The 22,866-nt window shown below is 31.4% G+C and overlaps 2 protein-coding genes across 3 annotated transcripts; one reads left to right on the forward strand and one right to left on the reverse strand.

Moving 5' to 3' along the window:
• Positions 1-61: 61 nt before the first annotated feature.
• LOC135127916 (probable deoxyhypusine synthase) lies at positions 62-1,645 on the forward strand. The gene is made up of 4 exons (XM_064054609.1): positions 62-494; positions 542-950; positions 1,005-1,108; positions 1,160-1,645. The coding sequence occupies exons 1-4, from the start codon at positions 141-143 to the stop codon at positions 1,376-1,378; spliced, it is 1,086 nt and encodes a 361-aa protein (XP_063910679.1). The 5' UTR covers positions 62-140; the 3' UTR covers positions 1,379-1,645.
• Positions 1,382-22,794, reverse strand: LOC135127915 (TBC1 domain family member 13). 2 transcript variants are annotated; one of them, XM_064054607.1, is made up of 8 exons: positions 22,739-22,794; positions 22,611-22,684; positions 22,430-22,555; positions 22,078-22,379; positions 2,536-2,734; positions 2,279-2,480; positions 2,110-2,232; positions 1,382-2,058 (listed from the first exon to the last, which is right to left on the reverse strand). In XM_064054607.1, exons 1-8 carry the CDS (start codon positions 22,753-22,755, stop codon positions 1,932-1,934), a joined length of 1,170 nt encoding a protein of 389 aa, XP_063910677.1. In that variant the 5' UTR covers positions 22,756-22,794; the 3' UTR covers positions 1,382-1,931. The 2 variants fall into 2 exon arrangements, with proteins under 2 accessions (XP_063910677.1, XP_063910678.1); XM_064054608.1 differs by lacking the exon at positions 22,739-22,794 and having other exon boundaries at positions 22,611-22,701.
• Positions 22,795-22,866: the final 72 nt, after the last annotated feature.

The following is a 22,866-nucleotide window of genomic DNA, read 5'->3' on the forward strand; positions in this document are numbered from 1 at the left end:
ACACGAATACAAAAAAATCGTTTTTGTTTTCAAAAATTAGTAGTGATTTTGTTATTATGTTAATGACGTGTTTCACCCTAAATTATGTCAACTATCAAGTTGTTTTGAATTTTTGTATGTTTTGAGGTTATGTGGTGACGATGGCTGTGCCCCTTGAGTCTGTATCCGACGCTGTGCTTCAAAAAACTAAAGATTCGTCACTTCTTAAAGAAAAAGTGGCTGGTTATGATTGGAGTCAGGGTCTCAACTATGATAAATTACTCAACAGTTTTTTGCACACCGGTTTTCAAGCTACTAATTTTGGTTTAGCGGTGGAAGAAATCAATCGAATGATCGAGTGTCGCAAGGCCCCGATTTCCGAAGACCGATATGTGGATGATGAAGACCCTTTTATTGGGGTCAAAAGCAACTGCACTATTTTCCTGGGTTATACCTCAAATATCGTGTCTAGTGGATTACGAGAAACGATCAAATTTTTAGTGCAGCATAAAATGGTAAGAAACAAACATCCACGATTTTTTTATAAAGTGAATTTTTATAGGTAGATTGTATTGTGACGACCGCTGGCGGCGTTGAAGAGGATTTTATTAAATGTATGGCGTCTACATACTTAGGGGACTTTAGTTTAGATGGTGTTAATTTAAGAAATAATGGAATTAATAGAATTGGAAATTTGTTAGTCCCTAATGATAATTATTGTGAATTTGAAAATTGGATTATGCCTTTGCTGGATGAAATGTTAAATGAACAAAAACAGGGGGCGTTGTGGAGTCCTAGTAAAGTAATTAATAGATTAGGGGAGAGAATAAATAACGAAGAAAGTATTTATTATTGGACTGCCAAGAACAAAATTCCTGTTTTTTGTCCAGCCTTGACTGATGGGAGTATTGGAGACATGATGTTCATGCACTCATTTCGAAATCCAGGACTTATATTAGACATAATTTCAGGTATTTTTTGCTTTTATAAAGTGCTAAAGTAAGTTAAAAATAATATTTTTACAGATCTGAGACAACTTAATTTAATGGCAATGAAATCTATCCATAGTGGAATGATAATCATAGGAGGGGGTCTAGTGAAACATCACATTTGTAACGCCAATCTGATGGTACTATAATTATTAATTTTATTAAAATTAAATAATTTGGAAATATTTCAGAGAAATGGCGCTGATTATTGTGTTTATCTAAACACGTCTTCAGAATTTGATGGTAGTGACTCTGGGGCAAGACCCGATGAAGCTAAATCGTGGGGGAAAATAAAAAAGGAAGCAAAGCCTGTCAAAATTTACGCTGAAGCTAGTTTAGTGTTTCCATTGTTAGTAGCCCAGACTTTTGCCAAAGAATTTCATTCAAAAGAAGAATTAACCAATAAATAAAAATTTACGTTTTAACAAATTTTATTAATAAAATAAGATTTTAACTGCTTACAATATTATGAAAAGTATAAAATTGACTTCAAATATGGAAGTTCGGTAACACGGCCGTTGCCAGTGCAGGAAACGTAAAAACGGCAATTGTAAGGCTTTGGGCATTTTCATTTCCTGTCATGGTTTTTTCTATCCACTACACACTTATTAGAGTACATAATGTAGATAAATGCTTACAACTAAATAAAATCACGATTATGTGATGTTCGTTTTTAATGTTTAATGTAATAGGAACAGAGATCCCCTTAAGGCTGATTGTCATTGATACGTACAAAACAGGGATCAGTAACTGAAACGCGCATGAGTAAAAAGTGTGATGTTATTGGTCAATTATTGAGCCTCTACTTCATGCAAAATGATGATAACAAATTGACCAATTAGAGTAATGAATATTGGATACACTTACACGAGAAACGAGAAAAAAATGAGTAAAGTAACAGGATGGCAACGTGACACTAAAATAGCAAAATTCGAATTTGGAAATAATATAGTACGCTTAAAGCTAGTTTTTTTGTTGAGACAATTCAACAGCCTTGGATAAAATTATCTGTACATCCATGGGTGGGAAGTTTTGTAACAATTTTAAATTGGACGGAAAATCGCCGTTTAACAGCCTATTCCTCAATATACTGAAACGTTGTGGATTACTAACAATACAAAAGCGGTAAAGTGGCACTTACACGATCATAGCACAACAAACATAAATCAAAAAATCGAATCTCGACTCATCCGAGAATAACGTATCCCATATCCTGAGCACGTCGGGTAGGGGAAATTCTTGCGACAGTAAAAGAGTGATCCACCTAAATATAATAAATAGAGCACGTTACTTGTACGTTTAATTCTTACCTAAAACTGTAATACTGTGGCTTCAGTTCCAACTGTTGGAACTTCAGCCACACGTCTAAGTCGCTGTTTTTTAATTGTTGTAACATTCGGCTCATCATTTTGTTGATTCCATGGTCGGTCTCGTCGAGGCTTTTTATAAAGAAATCGCGAATTTCAGACATTAGGTTGGTGAAACAAAAGAAGCTGTCACATTCGGCGTGTTCTAAAAACAAACAAAAAAAAAAAAGAAAATATTTGTAGGGTAAAAAGGATTTTACCTCGAAATGTTACGTCAGGATCGGAGGCGAAAGCGTGGTAAATAGGACCTATTATTTCGTTCATTCCTTGGACATAACTCTGGCCAGGGTTTAGTTTCGCGTAAAGGAAAAGAATTCGTTCGACTACTTCCCAATGAGCTTCTTTGCCCTCAGTCATGGGCGCGTAGTCCTCATTCGCTTTTTTGATCGATAAGGCTATCTATAGAAATATTCTGCATTATTAAATATGTAACAAAAGCACATGAATTAATGGCATTACTAAAAATATGTTCAAAAAGCAATAAAAATGAAAGGTTTTTAGATATTTAGTTATGCAAATTAAAATATTTGAAAACTAAGAAGTTTAAAAATACTCGGGTTTGTAGTTTAAAAGTAATCAGTATGAGATATAGAAATACAGAAATTTAATTTTGCAAATTGTGTTTATCAAAAAAAAATATTTCCCTTTTGTGTAATTTTGGCTTGGTATTTTTTGTCTTCTTGGCATTTACTCATTGTTTAAAAAATGTGGTTACCATTTAAACAATGCAGGTTTGAAATAAAGAAAAAATCTATATATCGGGTAATCTTTTAAATTTCTGCTCTAGTTGGCCAAGACGCGTTATTTTTTCGTGGAACATCACAAAAATGGTGAATTTGATTCTATTGTTACGTTAAAAAAAACGAGAAAGGTAAAAACTATATCAACATATCGCTAGTACTTGCTGAGATAAGATTTGCCAACGGAAAAAAGCATCGTTTGTGTGTTGATGGTTCCGGATAATTTTCGAAATATTCTGTTTCAAATTCAAACTTTTACGGTATTTTAAAAACTGCCAACATTTATTTTGGGGATTGTGACATAATTCCAGGAATTTTGGGAAAAAACGTAACCAAGAACAACTTCTGGTGGTCGAAGTCAACATAAGATTTTCTTTTAATAGTTATCAAAGGTGCTCGAACAAAGTCAAAAATTCCATACATGGAGGTATCGAAAAATTAATATATTGGTGAAGTTGCTTGAAAATTCACTAAAAATTCTGGGAAATAGAAGACTATTCTGTTTTGAATTCAAATTTTTACAATATTCCAAGGATGGTCATTTTTTATTTTGGCGATTCTAGCAATATTCCACGAATTTCGGAAGACGACACCGAAAACTATTGCTGGAGGTCGAAATTAACAAAAAAAGTCTTTTCGTAATTTTTTAAAGTGTTCGGGGAAAATCAAAAATTTCATACGAGAGGTACTGAAAGAATAAGATTTTAGCGAAGTTGCCTAAACATGCACTAAGTTTTGGGATATAGGAGGTCACCACGCATTTAACTGAAAAACTAAAACTGCTAAGATAAGAGTGATTTTGGCAAATCACATACCCTCTAAGAAAATAACGGGCGGGTGGGCGGGGCTACTACTTGCTAAGGTAAGACTGATTTTGGCAAATGATACCTTCTAAGAAAATAGAGGATACACCCTTTGCCATTTGCCTAAATTTTAGTAAGCATTAGCCCCACCCACCCGCCCTTTCTTTTCTTCGAGGGTATGTTATTCGCCAAAATCAGTATACCTTACCAAGTGCTAGCCCCGCCCACCCGCCCTGTATTTTCTTTTAGGTTATATCATTTGAAAACATAAGTCTTATCTTAGTAAATACTAGCTCCGCCAGGACAGGTGAGCAGGGTTAATACTTGCTAAGATACGACTGATTTTGGCAAATGAAACACCCTCTAAGAAAACAGACTGACTTTTTCAAATGATATATTCTCTAAGAAAATAGAGGGCGGGTGGGCGGGGCCAGTACTTGCTAAGATAAGATTCATTTTGGCAAATGATACATTCTAAAAAAATAGAAAGGTGTCATTTGCCAAAATAAGTCTTATCTTAGTAAGTACTAGTCCCGCCCACGCGCCCTTTATTTTTTTAGAAGGTATGCCATCAACCAAAGTCAGGGTTTTTTTAGCAAGTACTAGCCCCGCCCTCTGTTTTCTTATAGGTTATATCATTTGAAACAGTCAATCTTATGTTAGTACTGAGATGATGATCTCGGACCAAAGTTTTCGAAGTATTCGGTTTCAAATTTAAATTTTTACAATATTCTAAGGATTGCCATATTTTATTTTCCAGAAATTTGGGGAAAATAAAGCCGAAAACAACTTCTGGAGGTCGAAATTAACAAAAAAAAAAAATTGTTTGGTAAGTCTATAGCGTGTTTGGGGGAAGGTAAAAAATTTCGTACGATAGGCACTGAAAAAAATTGGTCTAAAGAGTTTAGACAGTACTTCCCTCGCTGTCGGAAACTTGACGACTGCATGCCTATTGTGTTTTTTTTCTCATTACATTTTTGTAGTGGGAATTTAAAAAAAAATTGCGATGACGTCATCAACATTTTTGCAAGGACACGTATATCAGTTGGGATAGATGTAGTGTAATACTAAGAATAAAATTATTATATTCTCAAATTTTCGGGAAAATGAATTGAGTCGTTTTGAATATTGATTTGTAATAATCAATAAAATAACGAAACAATTTACTCACGTATACGTATCAGAGGCAACTGAAAATCGTGTATGTATAAACATTCTTAATTTAAGATGACAGGCGTAACAGCATACGTGAGAGTCAAACAGAGAAACTGTAAACAAAACGACCATCGGTTTTATTGCTTCGACTTCCGCTTATTATATAAAACATTGGGTTTTATTTTAATTCTTGACGGTGAAATTCACAATTGGTTGATTATAAACATGTCTATTTCACATTCGCGGAACCAAGTGAGCGCATAAAACAAATGCAGGTCTGTAATGTTAAAGTCGATGTAAATAAGCGTGCTACCCTTATGTTTCAACCGAGTTTTTCCTTTAACAAATTTTGTGTCTACCAAATTGGGTTGGTTGGGGTGTAATACTAATAATAAGTGTTGCCTTTAATTTAATCAATAAAATAAATTGACTTCATTAATTTTTTTGAACCACCTCTTAAGAAAATCTAAAAAATATGAATGGAATGATAAATCACAAGTACAAACTCATCATATTTTTTGCATTTTAGATAGGATTTATTCAGCAAAATTTAAGGGTGACGTCATCAATTTTTTTAGGAGGGATGAAGAAATACATTTTGAACAAAAGTTTACCATGCTTATAATAACTTTAAAATATTCCCAAGATTTCAAAGCATTCGGTTTTGTAATTCCTGATTAAATCGATAAAATAAATTCACGCCTTCATTAATTTTTTTGAGTCACCCTGCATATGCAAATCCAAAAATATGAATGGAATGATAAATCACAAGTACAGACTGATCATATTTTGTACATTTTAGATATGATTTATTCGACAAATTTTCTAGCTGACGTCATCAAGTTTTTGGAGGGGATAAGCAAATATATTTTGACTAAACATTTATTATGCCCTTTATAACCTTAAAACATCTGCAAGATGTCAGAGCATTCCGTTTTGTAGTTCCTGATTAAATCAATAAAATATATTTACGCATTCATTAATTTTTTTGAGTCACCCTGTATATGCAAATCCAAAAAATATGAATGGAGTGATAAATTACAAGTACAGACTCATCATATTTTTACAGTTTGGATAGGATTTATTCGGCAAACTTTCGAGCTGACGTCATCAATTTTTTGGAGGGGATAAGCAAATATATTTTGACTAAACATTTATTATGCTCTTTATAACCTTAAAACATCTGCAAGATTTCAAAGCATTCGGTTTTGTAGTTTCTGAGTAAATCAGTAAAATAAATTTACGCATTCATTAATTTTTTTGAGTCACCCTGTATATGCAAATCCAAAAAATATGAATGGAGTGATAGATCACAAGTACAGACTCATCATATTTTGTACATTTTAGATATGATTTATTCCACAAACTTTTGAGCTGACGTCATCAAGTTTTTGGAGGGGATAAGCAAATATTTTTTGACTAAAGATTTATGATGCTCTTTATAGCCTTAAAACATCTGCAACATTTCAAAGCATTCTGGTTAGCAGATTAAAAATTAAATTTCAAAATGTTGTTTGATAATTTTGATTTTTTTTCCAAAAATCTGGACGTTTCGGGTGAAAAGTCGATTCAGAGTTGTAAACTACATGTGTAGGACTATGTTATTTTATACAATTGAAAACCCATTTACTATGTACAATTTTGAAGTGACGTCATCGCATTAGTGGTGGGGATGATTAGACAAATTTTGGTTAGCGTTTTACCATCTACATGATATTCTTAATATAAGTACAAAATTTCACAACAATCGGTCGAGTACTTTCGGAGATTATCTGTCTAATAAAAATCCGGGACGGCAGACGGACAGACGGACAGACGGACGGACAGACGGACAGACAGACGGAAATGGAGACCTATTTCTTCGTCTTCTAGGGGTCATGAAAGATCGAGAAAACGTAAAAGTAGAGAGTCGGCCGACGGACTCGATTACAATACTTCCTTTGCTTACGCTCGGGAAGTAAAAATATTCTAAGGATTGCCATATTTTATTTTGGGCATTCTGGAAAAGTTCCAGAAATTTGGGGAAAATAAAGCCGAAAACAACTTCTGGAGGTCGAAATTAACAAAAAAAAAAAAAAAACTGGTAAGTCTATAACGTGTTCGGGGAAAGGTAAAAAATTTCGTACGATAGGTACTGAAAAAAACATCGTTAGTGATTTGATGGTTCCGGATCAGAATTTTCGAAATATTCAGTTTCAAATTCCAAGTTTTACGGTATTTTAAAAACTGCCAAATTTTATTTTGGGGATTCTGACATAATTTCAGGAATTTTGGGATAAAAAGTAACCAAGAACAACTTCTGGTGGTCGAAATCAACATAAGATTTTCTTTTAATAGTTATCAAAGGTGCTCGAACAAAGTCAAAAATTCCATACATGGAGGTATCGAAAAATTAATATTTTTGCGAAGTTAACTCATTTATTAAGTAAAACAGAGCATGTGGTTAGTAAGACTTCACGTTATTTCTACTTAGAGAATAATATGTCGTTAAAATTCGGAAAATACTTTAACTAAAAATGAAAAATGGCTCAAAATTCCTTCCTTTCAAACAATTTATTCATTTATATTCAGAAAAATTGTTGATTTTAAGTAGATGCTAGCCGAAAAAAGCAATTTAGAAAGTCGCTTGGAAAAAATTAGTCTATTGAATTTGAAGCTACTTGGCCAATAATTTTGTTTTTGTTTGTAAAAATAACATGTTTTGCAAATATAGTACACTCAAGAAAGAGACGAATGGAAGAGATATGATAAATTTTGTTTCTTTCTTATGTTTTGGACAAGATTTAGACTACTTGAAAAGGCAGTTTTGGGCAAAAATATTAAATAATAAGTTATCAGACAGGACTTTCCTTGCCCTATAAGAAAGACAAAACTTTGATCCAAAACAAGATCGAACCGGCAACCTTCGTTTAGCTGCTGTAAGTACATTAGCTATCGAGACTTGCCGAAGGATACTCTCACAGTAGTTCAAAATATAACTTTGACCTTTTTGCGAAAATCTGGACGACGAAAGTAAAAACTCAAAGCGGATTCATAAACCACAAGTATAGGAGTATGTTATTTTATCATCAAATTGTTGGTGGGGATGATTACCTACACAAATTTTTGTTACCGCTTTACCATTTACAGGATATTTCTATGATAGATATAAAATTCGACCACAATCGGTCCGGTAGTTTTGGAGATTATCTTTATTAATATGTGATAAGCATAATAAAATTTTAATCAAAATGTATTTGCTTGTCCTCTGCAAAAAATTGATGATGTCAGATAAAAATTTTGTCGATTAAATCCTTTCTAAAAATGTTCAAAATATGATGAATTTATATTTGTGATTTATTATGCCATTCATGTTTTGGATTTGCTTATACAGGGTGACTCAAAAAAATTAATGAATGCGTGAATTTATTTTATTGATTTAATCAGGAACTGCAAAACCGAAGTATGTAATTTGCCACAATCAGTCTTATCTAAGTAAGTACTAGCTAAGATAAAACTGATTTTGGCAAATGACATGCCCTCTAAGAAAAGAGAGGGTGGGTGGGCGGGGATAGTAGCTGCTAAGATAAGACTGATTTTGGCAAATAAGATATCCTCTAAGAAAAGAGAGGGCGGGTGGGTGGGTGTCAAGTGATACATTTAAAAAAAATTGGTCTAAAGAGTTTAGACAGTACTTCCCTCGCTGTCGGAAACTTGACGACTGCATGCCTATTGTGTTTTTTCTCATTACATTTTTGTAGTGGGAATTTAAAAAAAAATTGCGATGACGTCATCAACATTTTTGCAAGGACACCTATATCAGTTTGGGATAGATGTAGTGTAATACTAAGAATAAAATTATTAAATTCTCAAATTTTCGGGAAAATGAATTGGGTCGTTTTGAATATTGATTTGTAATAATCAATAAAATAACGAAACAATTTACTCACGTATACGTATCCCAGGCAGCTGAAAATCGTGTATGTATAAACATTCTTAATTTAAGATGACAGGCGTAACAGCATACTTAAGAGTCAAACAGAGAAACTGTAAACAAAACGACCATCGGTTTTATTGCTTCGACTTCCGCTTATTATATAAAACATTGGGTTTTATTTTAATTCTTGACGGTGAAATTCACAATTGGTTGATTATAAACATGTCTATTTCACATTCGCGGAACCAAGTGAACGCATAAAACAAATGCAGGTCTGTAATGTTAAAGTCAATGTAAATAAGCATGCTACCCTTATGTTTCAACCGAGTTTTTCCTTTAACAAATTTTTTGTCTACCAAATTGGGTTGGTTGGGGTGTAATACTAATAATAAGTGTTGCCTTTAATTTAATCAATAAAATAAATTGACTTCATTAATTTTTTTGAACCACCTCTTAAGAAAATCTAAAAAATATGAATGGAATGATAAATCACAAGTACAAACTCATCATATTTTTTGCATTTTAGATAGGATTTATTCAGCAAAATTTAAGGGTGACGTCATCAATTTTTTTAGGAGGGATGAACAAATACATTTTGAACAAAAGTTTACCATGCTTATAATAACTTTAGAATATTCCCAAGATTTCAAAGCATTCGGTTTTGTAATTCCTGATTAAATCGATAAAATAAATTCACGCCTTCATTAATTTTTTTGAGTCACCCTGCATATGCAAATCCAAAAATATGAATGAAATGATAAATCACAAGTACAGACTCATCATATTTTGTACATTTTAGATACGATTTATTCGGCAAACTTTTGAGCTGACGTCATCAGTTTTTTGTAGAAGATAACCAAATATATTTTGACTAAAAATTTATTATGCTCTTTATAACCTTAAAACATCTGCAAGATTTCAAAGCATTCGGTTTTGTAGTTCCTGATTAAATCAATAAAATAAATTTACGCATTCATTAATTTTTTTGAGTCACCCTGTTTATGCAAATCGAAAAAATTTGAATGGAATGACAAATTACAAGAAGAGACTCACCATATTTTGTACATTTTAGATAGGATTTATTCAGCAAAATTTTGTGGTGACGTCATAAATTTTTTAGGGGGGACGACCAAATACGTTTTGATCAAAAATTTACCATGCTTATGATAATTTTAAAATATCTTCAAGATTTCGAAGCATTCGGTTTTGTAGTTCCTGAGTAAATCAGTAAAATAAATTTACGCTTTCATTTATTTTCTTGAATCACCCCGTATATGCAAATCCAAAATATCTGCACTTACCAGGCAACAATTATTGTAACTTGGTCCAATTTTTAAAATTTGGAGATATATATCCTCAATGACATTCACTCTTCAACAGTTTTTTTCGAATTGGCTTCGCATTTCGCAATCGCAACTGTTTCGTCTCGCCACCCAAACCCCGCGCCGCTCGTCGTTTCCAACTTCCGCTTTTTGCTATGGCTGGGAGTTTGTTTATATAAACTATGTCTCAACGTGCGATAAAGAAATGACACGGTCAGTGGCGTAACTGAAGCAAATGCGTATGTACTTTTTCTCTGCTTCTCTCGATGTATAAACATTAACAGTCGAAGTTAATCATGTATTGACAATATATAAAATGATTAAGAGATATTCTTCCGATCACAAAAAAAAATTTCAACATTTGCTATTTATGGTGCTTATTCACGAACACACAATAACAAATAAATAAATATTATAACATTATTGTTGCGAAAATCGGAAGTGCTGTTCTTGATTTGATGGGCGAAAAAAGTTGGAAGTGCCGGGATCTGTTACCGGAACTTCTAATTGCACTGCACACTCCACCTCCACTAAACCACAGGCCACAGTAAAGTTGCTTATGTTAAAACTCATCATATTTTGCACATTTTGAGTTAAACTTTTTTGGCAAAAATTGTAGATGACGTCATGAATTTTTTCGGGGGAATAAACAGATATATTTTCATTAACAATTTACCATGCTCACAATCAATTTTAACCATCTGCAAGATTTCAAAATATTCAGTTTAGCAATTCTTGATTTATTCACTAAAATAAAGTGACTGATTCATTTCTTTTTTTGAGTCACCCTGTATAAGCAAGTTAAAAAATTTGAATGCAATGATTAGTTACAAGTGTAGTCAGATCATATACTTTATTCAGTAAAATTGTGAGAAGACGTAATGAATTTTTTTTGGGGTTGATAAAGAGATACATTTTGATTAAACAGTTACCATGCTTACAATAACTTCAAAACGTCAAGATTTCTAAGTATTCAGTTTTGCAAAATCAATTCACTCCGTCATTAATTTTTTTCAGACACCCTGTATAAGCAAATATCAAAAATTTTACAAGTATAGTCAGATCATATACTTTATTCAGCAAAATTCTGAGAGGACGTAATGAATTTTTTTTGGGGTTGATGAAGAGATACATTTTGATTAAACAGTTACCATGCTTACAATAACTTCAAAACGTCAAGATTTCTAAGTATTCAGTTTTGCAAAATCAATTCACTCCGTCATTAATTTTTTTCAGACACCCTGTATAAGCAAATATTAAAAATTTTAAAAGTATAGTCAGATCATATACTTTATTCAGCAAAATTGTGAGAAGACGTAATGAATTTTTTTTGGGGTTGATAAAGAGATACATTTTGATTAAACAGTTACCACGCTTACAATAACTTCAAAACGTCAAGATTTCTAAGTATTCAGTTTTGCAAAATCAATTCACTCCGTCATTAATTTTTTTCAGACACCCTGTATAAGCAAATATTAAAAATTTTAATGCAGTGATAAATCACAAGTATGGACTCATCATACTTTACACATTGAAGATGGCATTTTTTCAGCAAAATTTTGGGGTGACGTCATAAATTTTTTAGGGGGGACGACCAAATACATTTTGATCAAAAATTTACCATGCTTATGATAATTTTAAAATATCTTCAAGATTTCGAAGCATTCGGTTTTGTAGTTCCTGAGTAAATCAGTAAAATAAATTTACGCTTTCATTTATTTTCTTGAATCACCCTGTATATGCAAATCCAAAAAATATGAATGGAGTGATAGATCACAAGTACAGACTGATCATATTTTGTGCATTTTAGATATGATTTATTCGGCAAATTTTCGAGCTGACGTCATCAAGTTTTTGGAGGGGATAAGCAAATATATTTTGACTAAACATTTATTATGCTCTTTATAACCTTAAAACATCTGCAAGATGTCAGAGCATTCCGTTTTGTAGTTCCTGATTAAATCAATAAAATATATTTACGCATTCATTAATTTTTTTGAGTCACTCTGTATATGCAAATCCAAAAAATATGAATGGAGTGATAAATGACAAGTACAGGCTCATCATATTTTGTACATTTTAGATATGATTTAATCGGCAAACTTTCGAGCTGACGTCATCAAGTTTTTGGAGGGGATAAGCAAATATATTTTGACTAAACATTTATTATGCTCTTTATAACCTTAAAACATCTGCAAGATGTCAGAGCATTCCGTTTTGTAGTTCCTGATTAAATCAATAAAATATATTTGCGCATTCATTAATTTTTTTGAGTCACTCTGTATATGCAAATCCAAAAAATATGAATGGAGTGATAAATGACAAGTACAGGCTCATCATATTTTGTACATTTTGGATATGATTTATTCGGCAAACTTTCGAGTTGACGTCATCAAGTTTTTGGAGGGGATAAGCAAATATATTTTGACTAAACATTTATTATGCTCTTTATGACCTTAAAACATCTGCAAGATTTCAGAGCATTCGGTTTTGTAGTTCCTGATTAAATCAATAAAATATATTTACGCATTCATTAATTTTTTTGAGTCACCCTGTATATACAAATCCAAAAAATATGAATGGAGTGATAGATCACAAGTACAGACTCATCATATTTTGTACATTTTAGATATGATTTATTCCACAAACTTTTGAGCTGACGTCATCAAGTTTTTGGAGGGGATAAGCAAATATTTTTTGACTAAAGATTTATGATGCTCTTTATAGCCTTAAAACATCTGCAACATTTCAAAGCATTCTGGTTAGCAGATTAAAAATTAAATTTCAAAATGTTTGATAATTTTGATTTTTTTTCCAAAAATCTGGACGTTTCGGGTGAAAAGTCGATTCAGAGTTGTAAACTACATGTGTAGGACTATGTTATTTTATACAATTGAAAACCCATTTACTATGTACAATTTTGAAGTGACGTCATCGCTTTAGTGGTGGGGATGATTAGACAAATTTTGGTTAGCGTTTTACCATCTACATGATATTCTTAATATAAGTACAAAATTTCACAACAATCGGTCGAGTACTTTCGGAGATTATCTGTCTAATAAAAATCCGGGACAACAGACGGACAGACGGACAGACGGACGGACAGACGGACAGACGGACAGACGGACGGACAGACGGACAGACGGACGGACAGACGGACAGACGGACAGACGGACAGACAGACGGAAATGGGAGACCTATTTCTTCGTCTTCTAGGGGTCATGAAAGATCGAGAAAACGTAAAAGTAGAGAGTCGGCCGACGGACTCGATTACAATACTTCCTTTGCTTACGCTCGGGAAGTAAAAATAGAAAGGTGTGTCATTTGCCAAAATAAGTCTTATCTTAGTAAGTACTAGCCCCGCCCACCCACCCTCTCTATTTTCTTCGAGGGTATGTTATGGACCAAAATCAGTATTACCTTAACAAGTACTAGCGCCTCCCACGCGCCCTTTATTTTCTTAGAGGGTATGTCATCAACCAAAGTCAGGTTTTTCTTAGCAAGTACTAGCCCCGCCCACCCGCCCTCTGTTTTCTTATAGGTTATATCATTTGAAAAAAATGAAATATTCTAAGGATTGCCATATTTTATTTTGGCTATTCTTGAAAAATTCCAGAAATTTGGGGAAAATAAAGCCGAAACAACTTCTGGAGGTCGAAATTAACAAAAAAACTTGTTTGGCAAGTTTATAGCGTGTTCGGGGAAAGGTCAAAAATCTCATACGATAGGTACTGAAAAAAACATCGTTAGTGTGTTGATGGTTCCGGATCAGAATTTTCGAAATATTCAGTTTCAAATTCAAACTTTTACGATATTTTGAAAACTGCCAAATTTTATTTTGGGGATATTGACATAATTCCAAGCATTTTGGGGTAAAAAGTAACCAAGAACAACTTCTGGTGGTCGAAATCAACGTAAGTTTTTCTTTTAAAAGCTATTAAAGGTGTTCGAAGGAAGTACACAAATTCCATACATATATCGAAAAATTAATATTTTTGCGTAGTTAACTCATTTATTAAGTAAAACAGAGCATATGGTTAGTAAGAATTCACGTTATTTTTACTTAGAGAATAAAATGGCTCAAAATTATATCCACTTCCTTTCAAACAATTTATATATTTTATATTCAGAAAAACCGTTGATTTTAAGTAGATGCTAGTCTAAAAATGCAATTTAGAAAATCGCTTGGAAAAAATTAGTCTATTGAATTTGAAGCTAATTGGCCATTAATTTTGTTTTTTTTTTTTTTGTAAAAATAACATATTTTGCAAATATAGTACACTCAAGAAAGAGACGAGTCGAAGAGATATGATGAATTTTGTTTCTATCTTATGTTTTGGACAACATTTAGACTACTTGAAAAGGCAGTTTTGAGCAAATATATTAAATAATACGTTATTTGTCAGAACTTTCCTCGTCCCGTAAGAAAGATAAAACTTTCATCCAAAACAAAATCGAACCGGCTACCTTCGTTTAGCTGCTGCAAGTACTTGAGCTATCGAGACTTGCCGAAGGATACTCTCACGATAGTTTTAAAATACAATTTTGACTTTGTGAAAATCTGGACGACGAAAGTAAAAACTCAAAGCGGATTCATAAACCACAAGTATAGAAGTATGTTATTTTATCATCAAATTGTTGGCGGGGATGATTACCTAAACAAATTCTTGTTACCGTTTTACCATTTATAAGATATTTCTATGATAGATATAAAATTCGACCACAATCGCTCTGGTGGTTTTGGAGATTATTTTTATTGTAAAAATCGGCACAGACGACAGACAGACAGAAACGGGAGACGCATTTTTCATACACTAGAGACTAGGGATCATGAAGCGTCGCGAAAATATGAAAGTAGCCATTCGCCGGATGAATCCTATTGCAATACTTAGTTTACGATCGGAAAGTAAAAATGTAGTTAAAGACAATGAATTGGAATTTTGTTGTTAAATTACAAGATATTTTCAATGTGTATGAAAAATAATTTTATGTTTATTGTATAAGAAATTCACAAAACTCGCTAAAACATCACATCTTTATTGTATTTATTTAATCAAGAACTACAAAACCGAATGCTCTGAATTTTTTTTAGATGTTTTAAAGTTATGATAAGCATTATAAATTTTTAATTGGTCAAATTAAGAACGAGTCACCCCATTTTCTCGAAAATGTGAGAATACACACGTCTTTATGTAATAATAATAAAACAAGAATTATAATAATCAGAACATTTTGTTCGACTGTGGTTTAATTAATAATTTTAGTCCTCTGTTTTGAGAAGACAAAGTAATTCAATTCAAACTAATTTCTACGTGACATTCTTTCGATGTGTAAACATAAATAAACACTTGAGGTTCACATTGCGATTACCTAGTGCTGAAGGACATTTTATCCCGTTATTTAAGTGTTTTACATATATTTTACATTGTCCCCTGGTTTTTACTTTGCAGAGATCACAAAACGAAAATCGTAAATCAAATTTTATAATTTTTTTAAAAAGCTGAATTTGTTCCATTATACTTCAAGTTCTGTAGAAATAGCTTTCGACCATTTTTTAAGAGCTTCGCCGCCTCTCCAGGAGCCGAAGCAGCTCCATTTAGCGAGAAGTCACCGCCAGGACGACCGTGAACGGATTTCCATTTCATTTTCTTTGCCGAAAGTTCTTTGCAGATAATTATTTATTTTTCTCTGTATTTAGATTTGCAGCTGGTTCCAGGAAATAAAGGCCGAATTTTTTCTTTAATTTTAACTGGAGCATTATTTTTGTCGCGGGCTCACGGAAATCACTGGAGATCCGTTTCTCTGGCTAGAGTACCCCAGATGTTTCCTCTTTGTTAAGACTGACCGCCGGTTTTTGTCACAAAACGCTAACAAAATTTGTCTAATCATTCCACCAAAATTTTGCATATCAATGTTATTTAAATTTCATAAAGTAACATTTCGATACTTGTGGTTTATGAATCCGATTTTATTATTTACCCTAGTCATCCAGATTTTTTAAACTTCATGTTAGCAGCCTCGACGAACGTTGCATTTTATAAAAGATGAACGCCGTATTTAACCGATATGCTAGGACACTCAAAAAAATTAAGGAAGGAACATTTCACCGCGTTTCTCCGAAAATTTGAGAATACAGTAAAATACTCGCACAGAATTTGTAAACTTGTAAAATTTTAGAAGTCAATTGCTACAGTCTAAGCCCCGCCCACCCGCCCTCTATTTTCTTAGAAGGTATATCATTTGTCACAATCAGTCTTATCATAGCAAGTACTAGCTAAGATAAAACTGATTTTGGCAAATGACATACCCTCTAATAAAAGAGAGGGTGGGTGAGTGGGGCTAGTACCAGCTAAGGTAACACTGACTTTGGCAAATCACATTTCAACCGAAGTAAGTAAATACGGCCCTGTTCAACAATTGTGGGTAGCATAGCCAACCATGTTTGATGCGTTTACAATACCGGCGTTGCCATTTACTTGACGTTAGAATCGTAAAAGTTTATGAGGATACAAAATTTTTACGACTACTTTACTTTTATTATTAGTATTGCACTGAACCTATTCAAATTGATAAACGTGTACTTGCTAAAGTCACAAAATTTTGTTAGGAAAAAACTCACTTGAAAATCATAAAAAAATTAAATTCGCAAAATCTAATTTTATAATTTTTCAACGAAGCTGGATTTGCTGAACTGTGTGCTTCAGCGGCGTGGGAAGTTCTGTCTAATATTTTAGACAATTTTTGTATTAAGAAAATGTGACTATTGTGAAATTTTAGAATTACAGTACGACATACTCTGTATTATGTTTCAAATGGAAAAACAAAATCATAATGGATATTAAATTAAAATTACAGCAACTAAGACTATCTACAGATTGCCCTTTATAGTTGAAAAAATTTCCAGGTCGCTAGAAAGTGTGTAATTGGTTAAATGTTTCGAAAGTTGTCTGTTTTGACTTTCAAATTGTGCATAATTTTTGAAATAAAAGTCTAAATTATTATTTTTTAAATAACGGATTGTGTTATACTTGTTCCACTCCGACAAGTATTAAAACAATAAATCGGATTTTTTAAGTTTAAATTTTTCAATTTTTAATGTTCCCATTTCTCGATCTTCAGCTATTTCGATATCTCAATTTTTAGATTTTTCGACTTCTCGATCTTTTGATGTTTCGATTTCGTATTTTTTCAATTTTTCGATTTCTCAGTTTTTCGATTATTCGAGTTTCCAATTTTATAAAATTTTGTTTTTTCAATTTCGATTTCCTTAACTTTTCGATTTGAATTTTTTTTGTTGCTTCAAAGTTACGACATAGAACTCTTCGAGTTTTCATTTTTAAACTTTTCTATTTTTTAATTTATCATTTTGCAATTTTTCGTTTCCGTTTATTTTCTTTATTTTTTCTAATATTCGATTTTTTAGTGTTTAGAATTTATATTTTTGTTTTTTCAATTTTAATTTTTAAAATTTTTCATTTCTCCAATTTTTCGATTTGGAAATTTTTCAATTTTTATTTTTTTTTGTTTTTGAAAAAACAAAACTCGAAAAATGGTAAGAATAAAGAAAATGAGAAACCGAAACGAAAAATTGCAGATCGAAAATCAGAGACGAAAAATTAAAGAATCGACGAATTTAAAAATCAAAGAACGAAAGTTTGAAGAATTAAACAAAAGAAAAACGAAAAATTGAGATATAAAATCGAGAAAATGAAAATTAAAAAACGGGGCAAATGAAAATTTGAAAAACCGAAAAACTAATAAAAATGAGAAAAATAAAAATAAAAATTGTAGTACCGAAAAATTGCAAAATTGAAAAATTCGGAAGTGCAGGAATTGAAAATTGAAAAAATTAAAGTTGCAAACACAAAAAATTGATGAAACCGAAATATCAAAAAATTTAAAAAATTAAATGTAATGAAAAAACGAAATATTGTGATATCAAAAAATTCTAAAAAAAATTTTCGATTTTTCGACTTCTTGATTTTTTGATGTTTCGATTTCGCAATTAAATTTTTCGATTTCGATTTCGCGATTTTTGAATTTTTCGATTTCGATTTCTTAATTTCTCAGTATTTCAATAATTCATCTTTTCGATTTTCCAATTTTTCAACGTTTCAGTTTTGGGATTTATTTAAATTTTTCGATTTTTCAATTTTTCAATTTTTGGCATTCTAAATTTTTCGATTTTTCGATTTCCCAATTTCTCGATTAACCGATTTTTTAATTTTTCGATTTTTCATCTTTCCGATGTCTCGATTTCTCAATTTTTCAAATACTCAAATTTTCAATGTTTAAGTTTTAAAATTTTTCAATTTTGGGCTTTTCAATATTTTATTTATTCGATTTTTCAGGTTTTTGATTTTTCGATTTGTTGATGTGTTGATTGCTAGATTTTTTAAATTTCAATTTTTCGAATTCTTAAATTTTAGATTTTTCAATTTTTTCGTTGTGTCAATTTCTCAGTCTTTCGATTTTTTGCTTTCTCGTTTTTCGATTTTTCAATTTTTGGCGTTTCTAAATTTTTGGATTCTTCGTTTTTTCAATTTCTCGATTAATCGATTTTTTAATTTTCCGATTTTTCCATTTATCTGTAAGTTTTGGGATTTTTCAGGATTTCGATTTTTAAATTTTTACATTTTTCGACTTTTTACTTACTCGATTTTTCAAAATTTCGCCAGTATGTTTTAAAAAATCAAAAATTGAAAAATAGAAATATCGGAGAACTGAAAATCTAAAAATCGAAACATCAAAAAATCGAAAAAATGACAAATTTAAAAATCTAAAATTTAAAAACCGAAAAATCAAAAATCGACTTTCCAATTTCTTTATTACTCGATGTTTCAGTTTTTCTATTTTTGGATGTTTCGAATTTTTGATTTCTCGCTTTTTCGATTTTTCAATTTTCGATTTATCGGATTTTTTAAGTTTAAATTTTTCAATTTTGAATGTTCCCATTTTTCGATCTTTAGCTATTTCGATATCTCAATTTTTAGATTTTTCGACTTCTCGACTTATCGATCTTTTGATGTTTCGATTTTTCGATTTCCATTTCTCGATTTCTCAGTTTTTCTATTATTCGTCTTTTCGATTATTCGAGTCTCCAATTTTATATAATTTTGTTCTTTCAATTTCGATTTCCTTAGAATTTATATTTTTGTTTTTTCAATTTTAATTTTTTGAATTTTTCGTTTCTCCCATTTTTCGATTTGGAAATTTTTCAATTTTTAATTTTTCTTTGTTTCTTCCACTGTTAAATTTTGCATTTTTCAATTTAAAATTTCTCGAGTTTTCAGTTTTTAATTTTAAAATAGAAAGAATTGAAATTGAAAAAACAAAACTCGAAAAATTGTAAGAATAAAGAAAATGAAAAACCAAAACGAAAAATTGCAGATCGAAGATCAGAGACGAAAAATTAAAGAATCGACGAATTGAAAAATCAAAGAACGAAAGTTTGAAGAATCAAAAACCGAAAAAAACTAAAAAAATTGAGAAAAATAAAAATAAAAATTGTAGTACCGAAAAATTGCAAAATTGAAAAATTCGGAAGTGAAAGAATTGAAAATTGAAAAAATTAAAGTTGCAAACACAAAAATTGATGAAACCGAAATATTAGAAAATGTAAAAATTAAAAAAATTAAACGTAATGAAAAAACGAAATATTGTGGTATTAAAAAATTCTAAAAAAAATGTTCGATTTTTCCACTTCTTGATTTTTTGATGTTTCGATTTCACAATTTTTAAATTTTTCGATTTCGATTTCTCAGTATTTCAATAATTCATCTTTTAGATTTTTCGGTTTTCCAATTTTTCAACGTTTCAGTTTTGGAATTTATTTATTTGAATTTTTCGATTTTTCAATTTTTGGGTTTCTAAATTTTTGGATGTTTCGATATCTCAATTTCTCGATTAACCGATTTTTTAATTTTTCGATTTTTCATCTTTCCGATGTCTCGATTTCTCAATTTTTCAAATACTCAAATTTTCAATGTTTAAGTTTTAAATTTTTTCAATTTTTGGCGTTTTTAATTTTCCGATTTTTCGATTTATCTGTTTAAGTTTTGGGATTTTTAAATTTTTAGATTTTTTGACTTCCTGTTTTTTTGACTTTTTACTTATTAATTTTTCAAAATTTTGCGAGTTGTTTGAAAAATAGAAACATCGAAGAACTGAAAATCTAAAAATCGAAACATCAAAAAATTGAAAAAATGTCAAATTTAAAAATCTACAATTTAAAAACCGAAAAATGACAAATCGACTTTCCAATTTCTCGCTTTTTCGATTTTTCGGCTTTTCAATTATTAGATTTTTCGATTTTTCAGTTCTTCAGTTTTCGATTTCCCAATTTTTCCTCATTTCGACTTTCTGTTTTTTTTTTGAGCTTTTACTTACTCGATTTTTCAAAATTTTGCGAGGTTTTAAATCTTACATTTTTCAACATTTTCATTTATTCGATGTTTTAACTTTTGGATTTTTTTGATTTTTGAAATTCCTGATTTTTCAATTTTTCGGTGAAACACCACATATTTAAAAAAATGACGCTAGGAGCCCCTAGATTCTGTAAAATTCTTTCCAAATAAAGAACTCCACGAGTTCTCGACATTTTTTAAAAGTATTTTAAAAACAAAACACAAGCGGGCGCAAAGATTTTTTTTTCATTAAAAAAAAATTAGGCGCCTGCAAGACTCTCTCTTTTAAACGGAAAAAATTGGTCTAAAGTTACTCAGACAATCTTTCCTTGCCTCTGAAGTAAAAAATCAGTTAGCTTCAATTGTTTATGTTTATAGATCGAAAGAATGCGACAATTAAGCAGGCAGCAAATTGTCTCCTCAAAACAGAGGAAGCGATTAAAATTATTAATTAAGCTACAATGCAGCAAAACGTTCTGAATATTACATACTTTGGGTACGTCGATATTCTTATGACAATTTTTATTTATCATTATTAAATATAGGCGGGCGCAACATTACTGTATTCTAAAATTTTCGAGCCCCGGCGTCCTCCACAAACCAAAAACGAGAAAGCAAACAATCGAAACAACAAAAAAGTAAAAAATCTAAAATTTAAAAATCCGAAAAATTAAAAATTTTAAAAGTCGAGTAAACAAACAAATCAACAAATCAAAAAACTGGACTTACTGATTAAACGCAATGTAATTAAATTCTTTATAGGTTTAAAAAAATCAAGTCCCGCTGGTTTTAAAAAAAGGTGGTAGTCTTGACACACATTTACATGTTTTGCATAGCAACTAAATTTCAATTTACAAGTCTGTATTTACTAATCCCATTATTATTATTACAATAAATAAGAGTTAAATATTAATTTTTTGCACATAATGTTAATATGAAAATAAAGTACAAAGGTCTTTGTATCTGAAAACTTATAATGAAAATAAAAAATCGTATCTAAATCATGCATCAAAACCAGTTGTTGTCAAAATGTGGCTTTTAAATGGAAATTCCCAACTACTAAACAAAGCATTTTTAGTTAAAATGATGTAACTAAGTAAATTAAGATAAAAACGGGCGTGCTTTGATAATGATTACAAATTCCTGACAGTTTTAAGAACATAATTCCAATGCACATATCATAATCATAAATAAACACCACAGTGTAAACATACAAAAAAAAACGTGCCGCATTACAAAAAAAACTGGTACATATTCACAGCATGCTGAAACTCACTTTACCTGCTACTAAAAGGAAGCAGCATGTAAACAACACAACACTGTTGGATTCTTGTCTTTGCACTCACACACATTAGTCTTGTGTTACTTAAATTCGAAATGTGTATTCTAAAGTAACATACCTTTGTAATTCCTAAACCTTTGCGCTCTACATTGGCACATTTCAGCACACTCCTCTGCACCCTAGTATGCAACCTTTTAACATCATTACTATTAACAATTTCAAAGCAGGGAAACTCCGTTGGTTGTTGAAAAAACGAAATATCAGGACACAGTCTCCTCACATCTTTATCAATTTGCAGCAAAACCTCATTATCTTTAAAGAAAGTCTGCCACTGACTATCAGGGTTGATGCTCAAGGGGTGGTCGCCCTCAGTGACGTCACCGTTGCACTCCTGAGACCCCGGCATTACTATCATTTCCTCTGTCAAATGTGAAAGTGAGTTTATGTTAGCTTAATTTCAACTGGTGTACCTATGAACTGTTTGTACAAGTTTCTTTTTTGTTGTAAGAATGATGGCCATTGTGCTTTTTCTACAGGGAGATAATTTAAAAGCAGCCGCCAACATAGCGCCCGTTTGCCTTGATCGTCAGGAATACCTTAAATTTCATTGATAATTTTACAAAGGGGCACACGTGAGCTACGCCCCCTTACCATGGAACGACAGTTCTCGCAGTCTTTGCCCGTCTATCGAGTCTTCTTGTAAGACATCATCGAATTCCTTAAGTCTAGAAAAAACAAACATGTTTCGGTGCTAATTAAATTAAATTATGTTGTTTTACCGTGCTTTATATGCCATATTTTGATGGAGAGTGACAGAAGTTTGACAGTTCGACCATTGACGTTTGTATCAGCTGGGCTGAAAACGTTAATTTAGTGAACAGTTAACAAAAAATACGTTTTATTGCAG

The sequence above is a fragment of the Zophobas morio genome, unplaced genomic scaffold (assembly GCF_036711695.1).
Source record: "Zophobas morio isolate AGI-343-1 ecotype UQ-CSIRO unplaced genomic scaffold, CSIRO_AGI_Zmor_V1 ptg000012l, whole genome shotgun sequence".
Classification (NCBI taxonomy): domain Eukaryota; kingdom Metazoa; phylum Arthropoda; class Insecta; order Coleoptera; family Tenebrionidae; genus Zophobas; species Zophobas morio.

What these genes read in the sequence shown, in the direction of transcription:
- LOC135127916 (XM_064054609.1), top strand. Translation starts at nt 141, where the DNA reads ATGGCTGTGCCCCTTGAGTCTGTATCCGACGCTGTGCTTCAAAAAACT. An exon ending in TTTTAGTGCAGCATAAAATG is followed by an intron (nt 495 to 541) that starts GTAAGAAACAAA and finishes GAATTTTTATAG; the next exon opens with GTAGATTGTATTGTGACGAC. An exon ending in TTTGTAACGCCAATCTGATG is followed by an intron (nt 1,109 to 1,159) that starts GTACTATAATTA and finishes GAAATATTTCAG; the next exon opens with AGAAATGGCGCTGATTATTG.
- LOC135127915 (XM_064054607.1), bottom strand. An exon ending in GCGAGAACTGTCGTTCCATG is followed by an intron (nt 22,556 to 22,610) that starts GTAAGGGGGCGT and finishes ATGAAATTTAAG; the next exon opens with GTATTCCTGACGATCAAGGC. An exon ending in CCACAGTATTACAGTTTTAG is followed by an intron (nt 2,233 to 2,278) that starts GTAAGAATTAAA and finishes TATTATATTTAG; the next exon opens with GTGGATCACTCTTTTACTGT.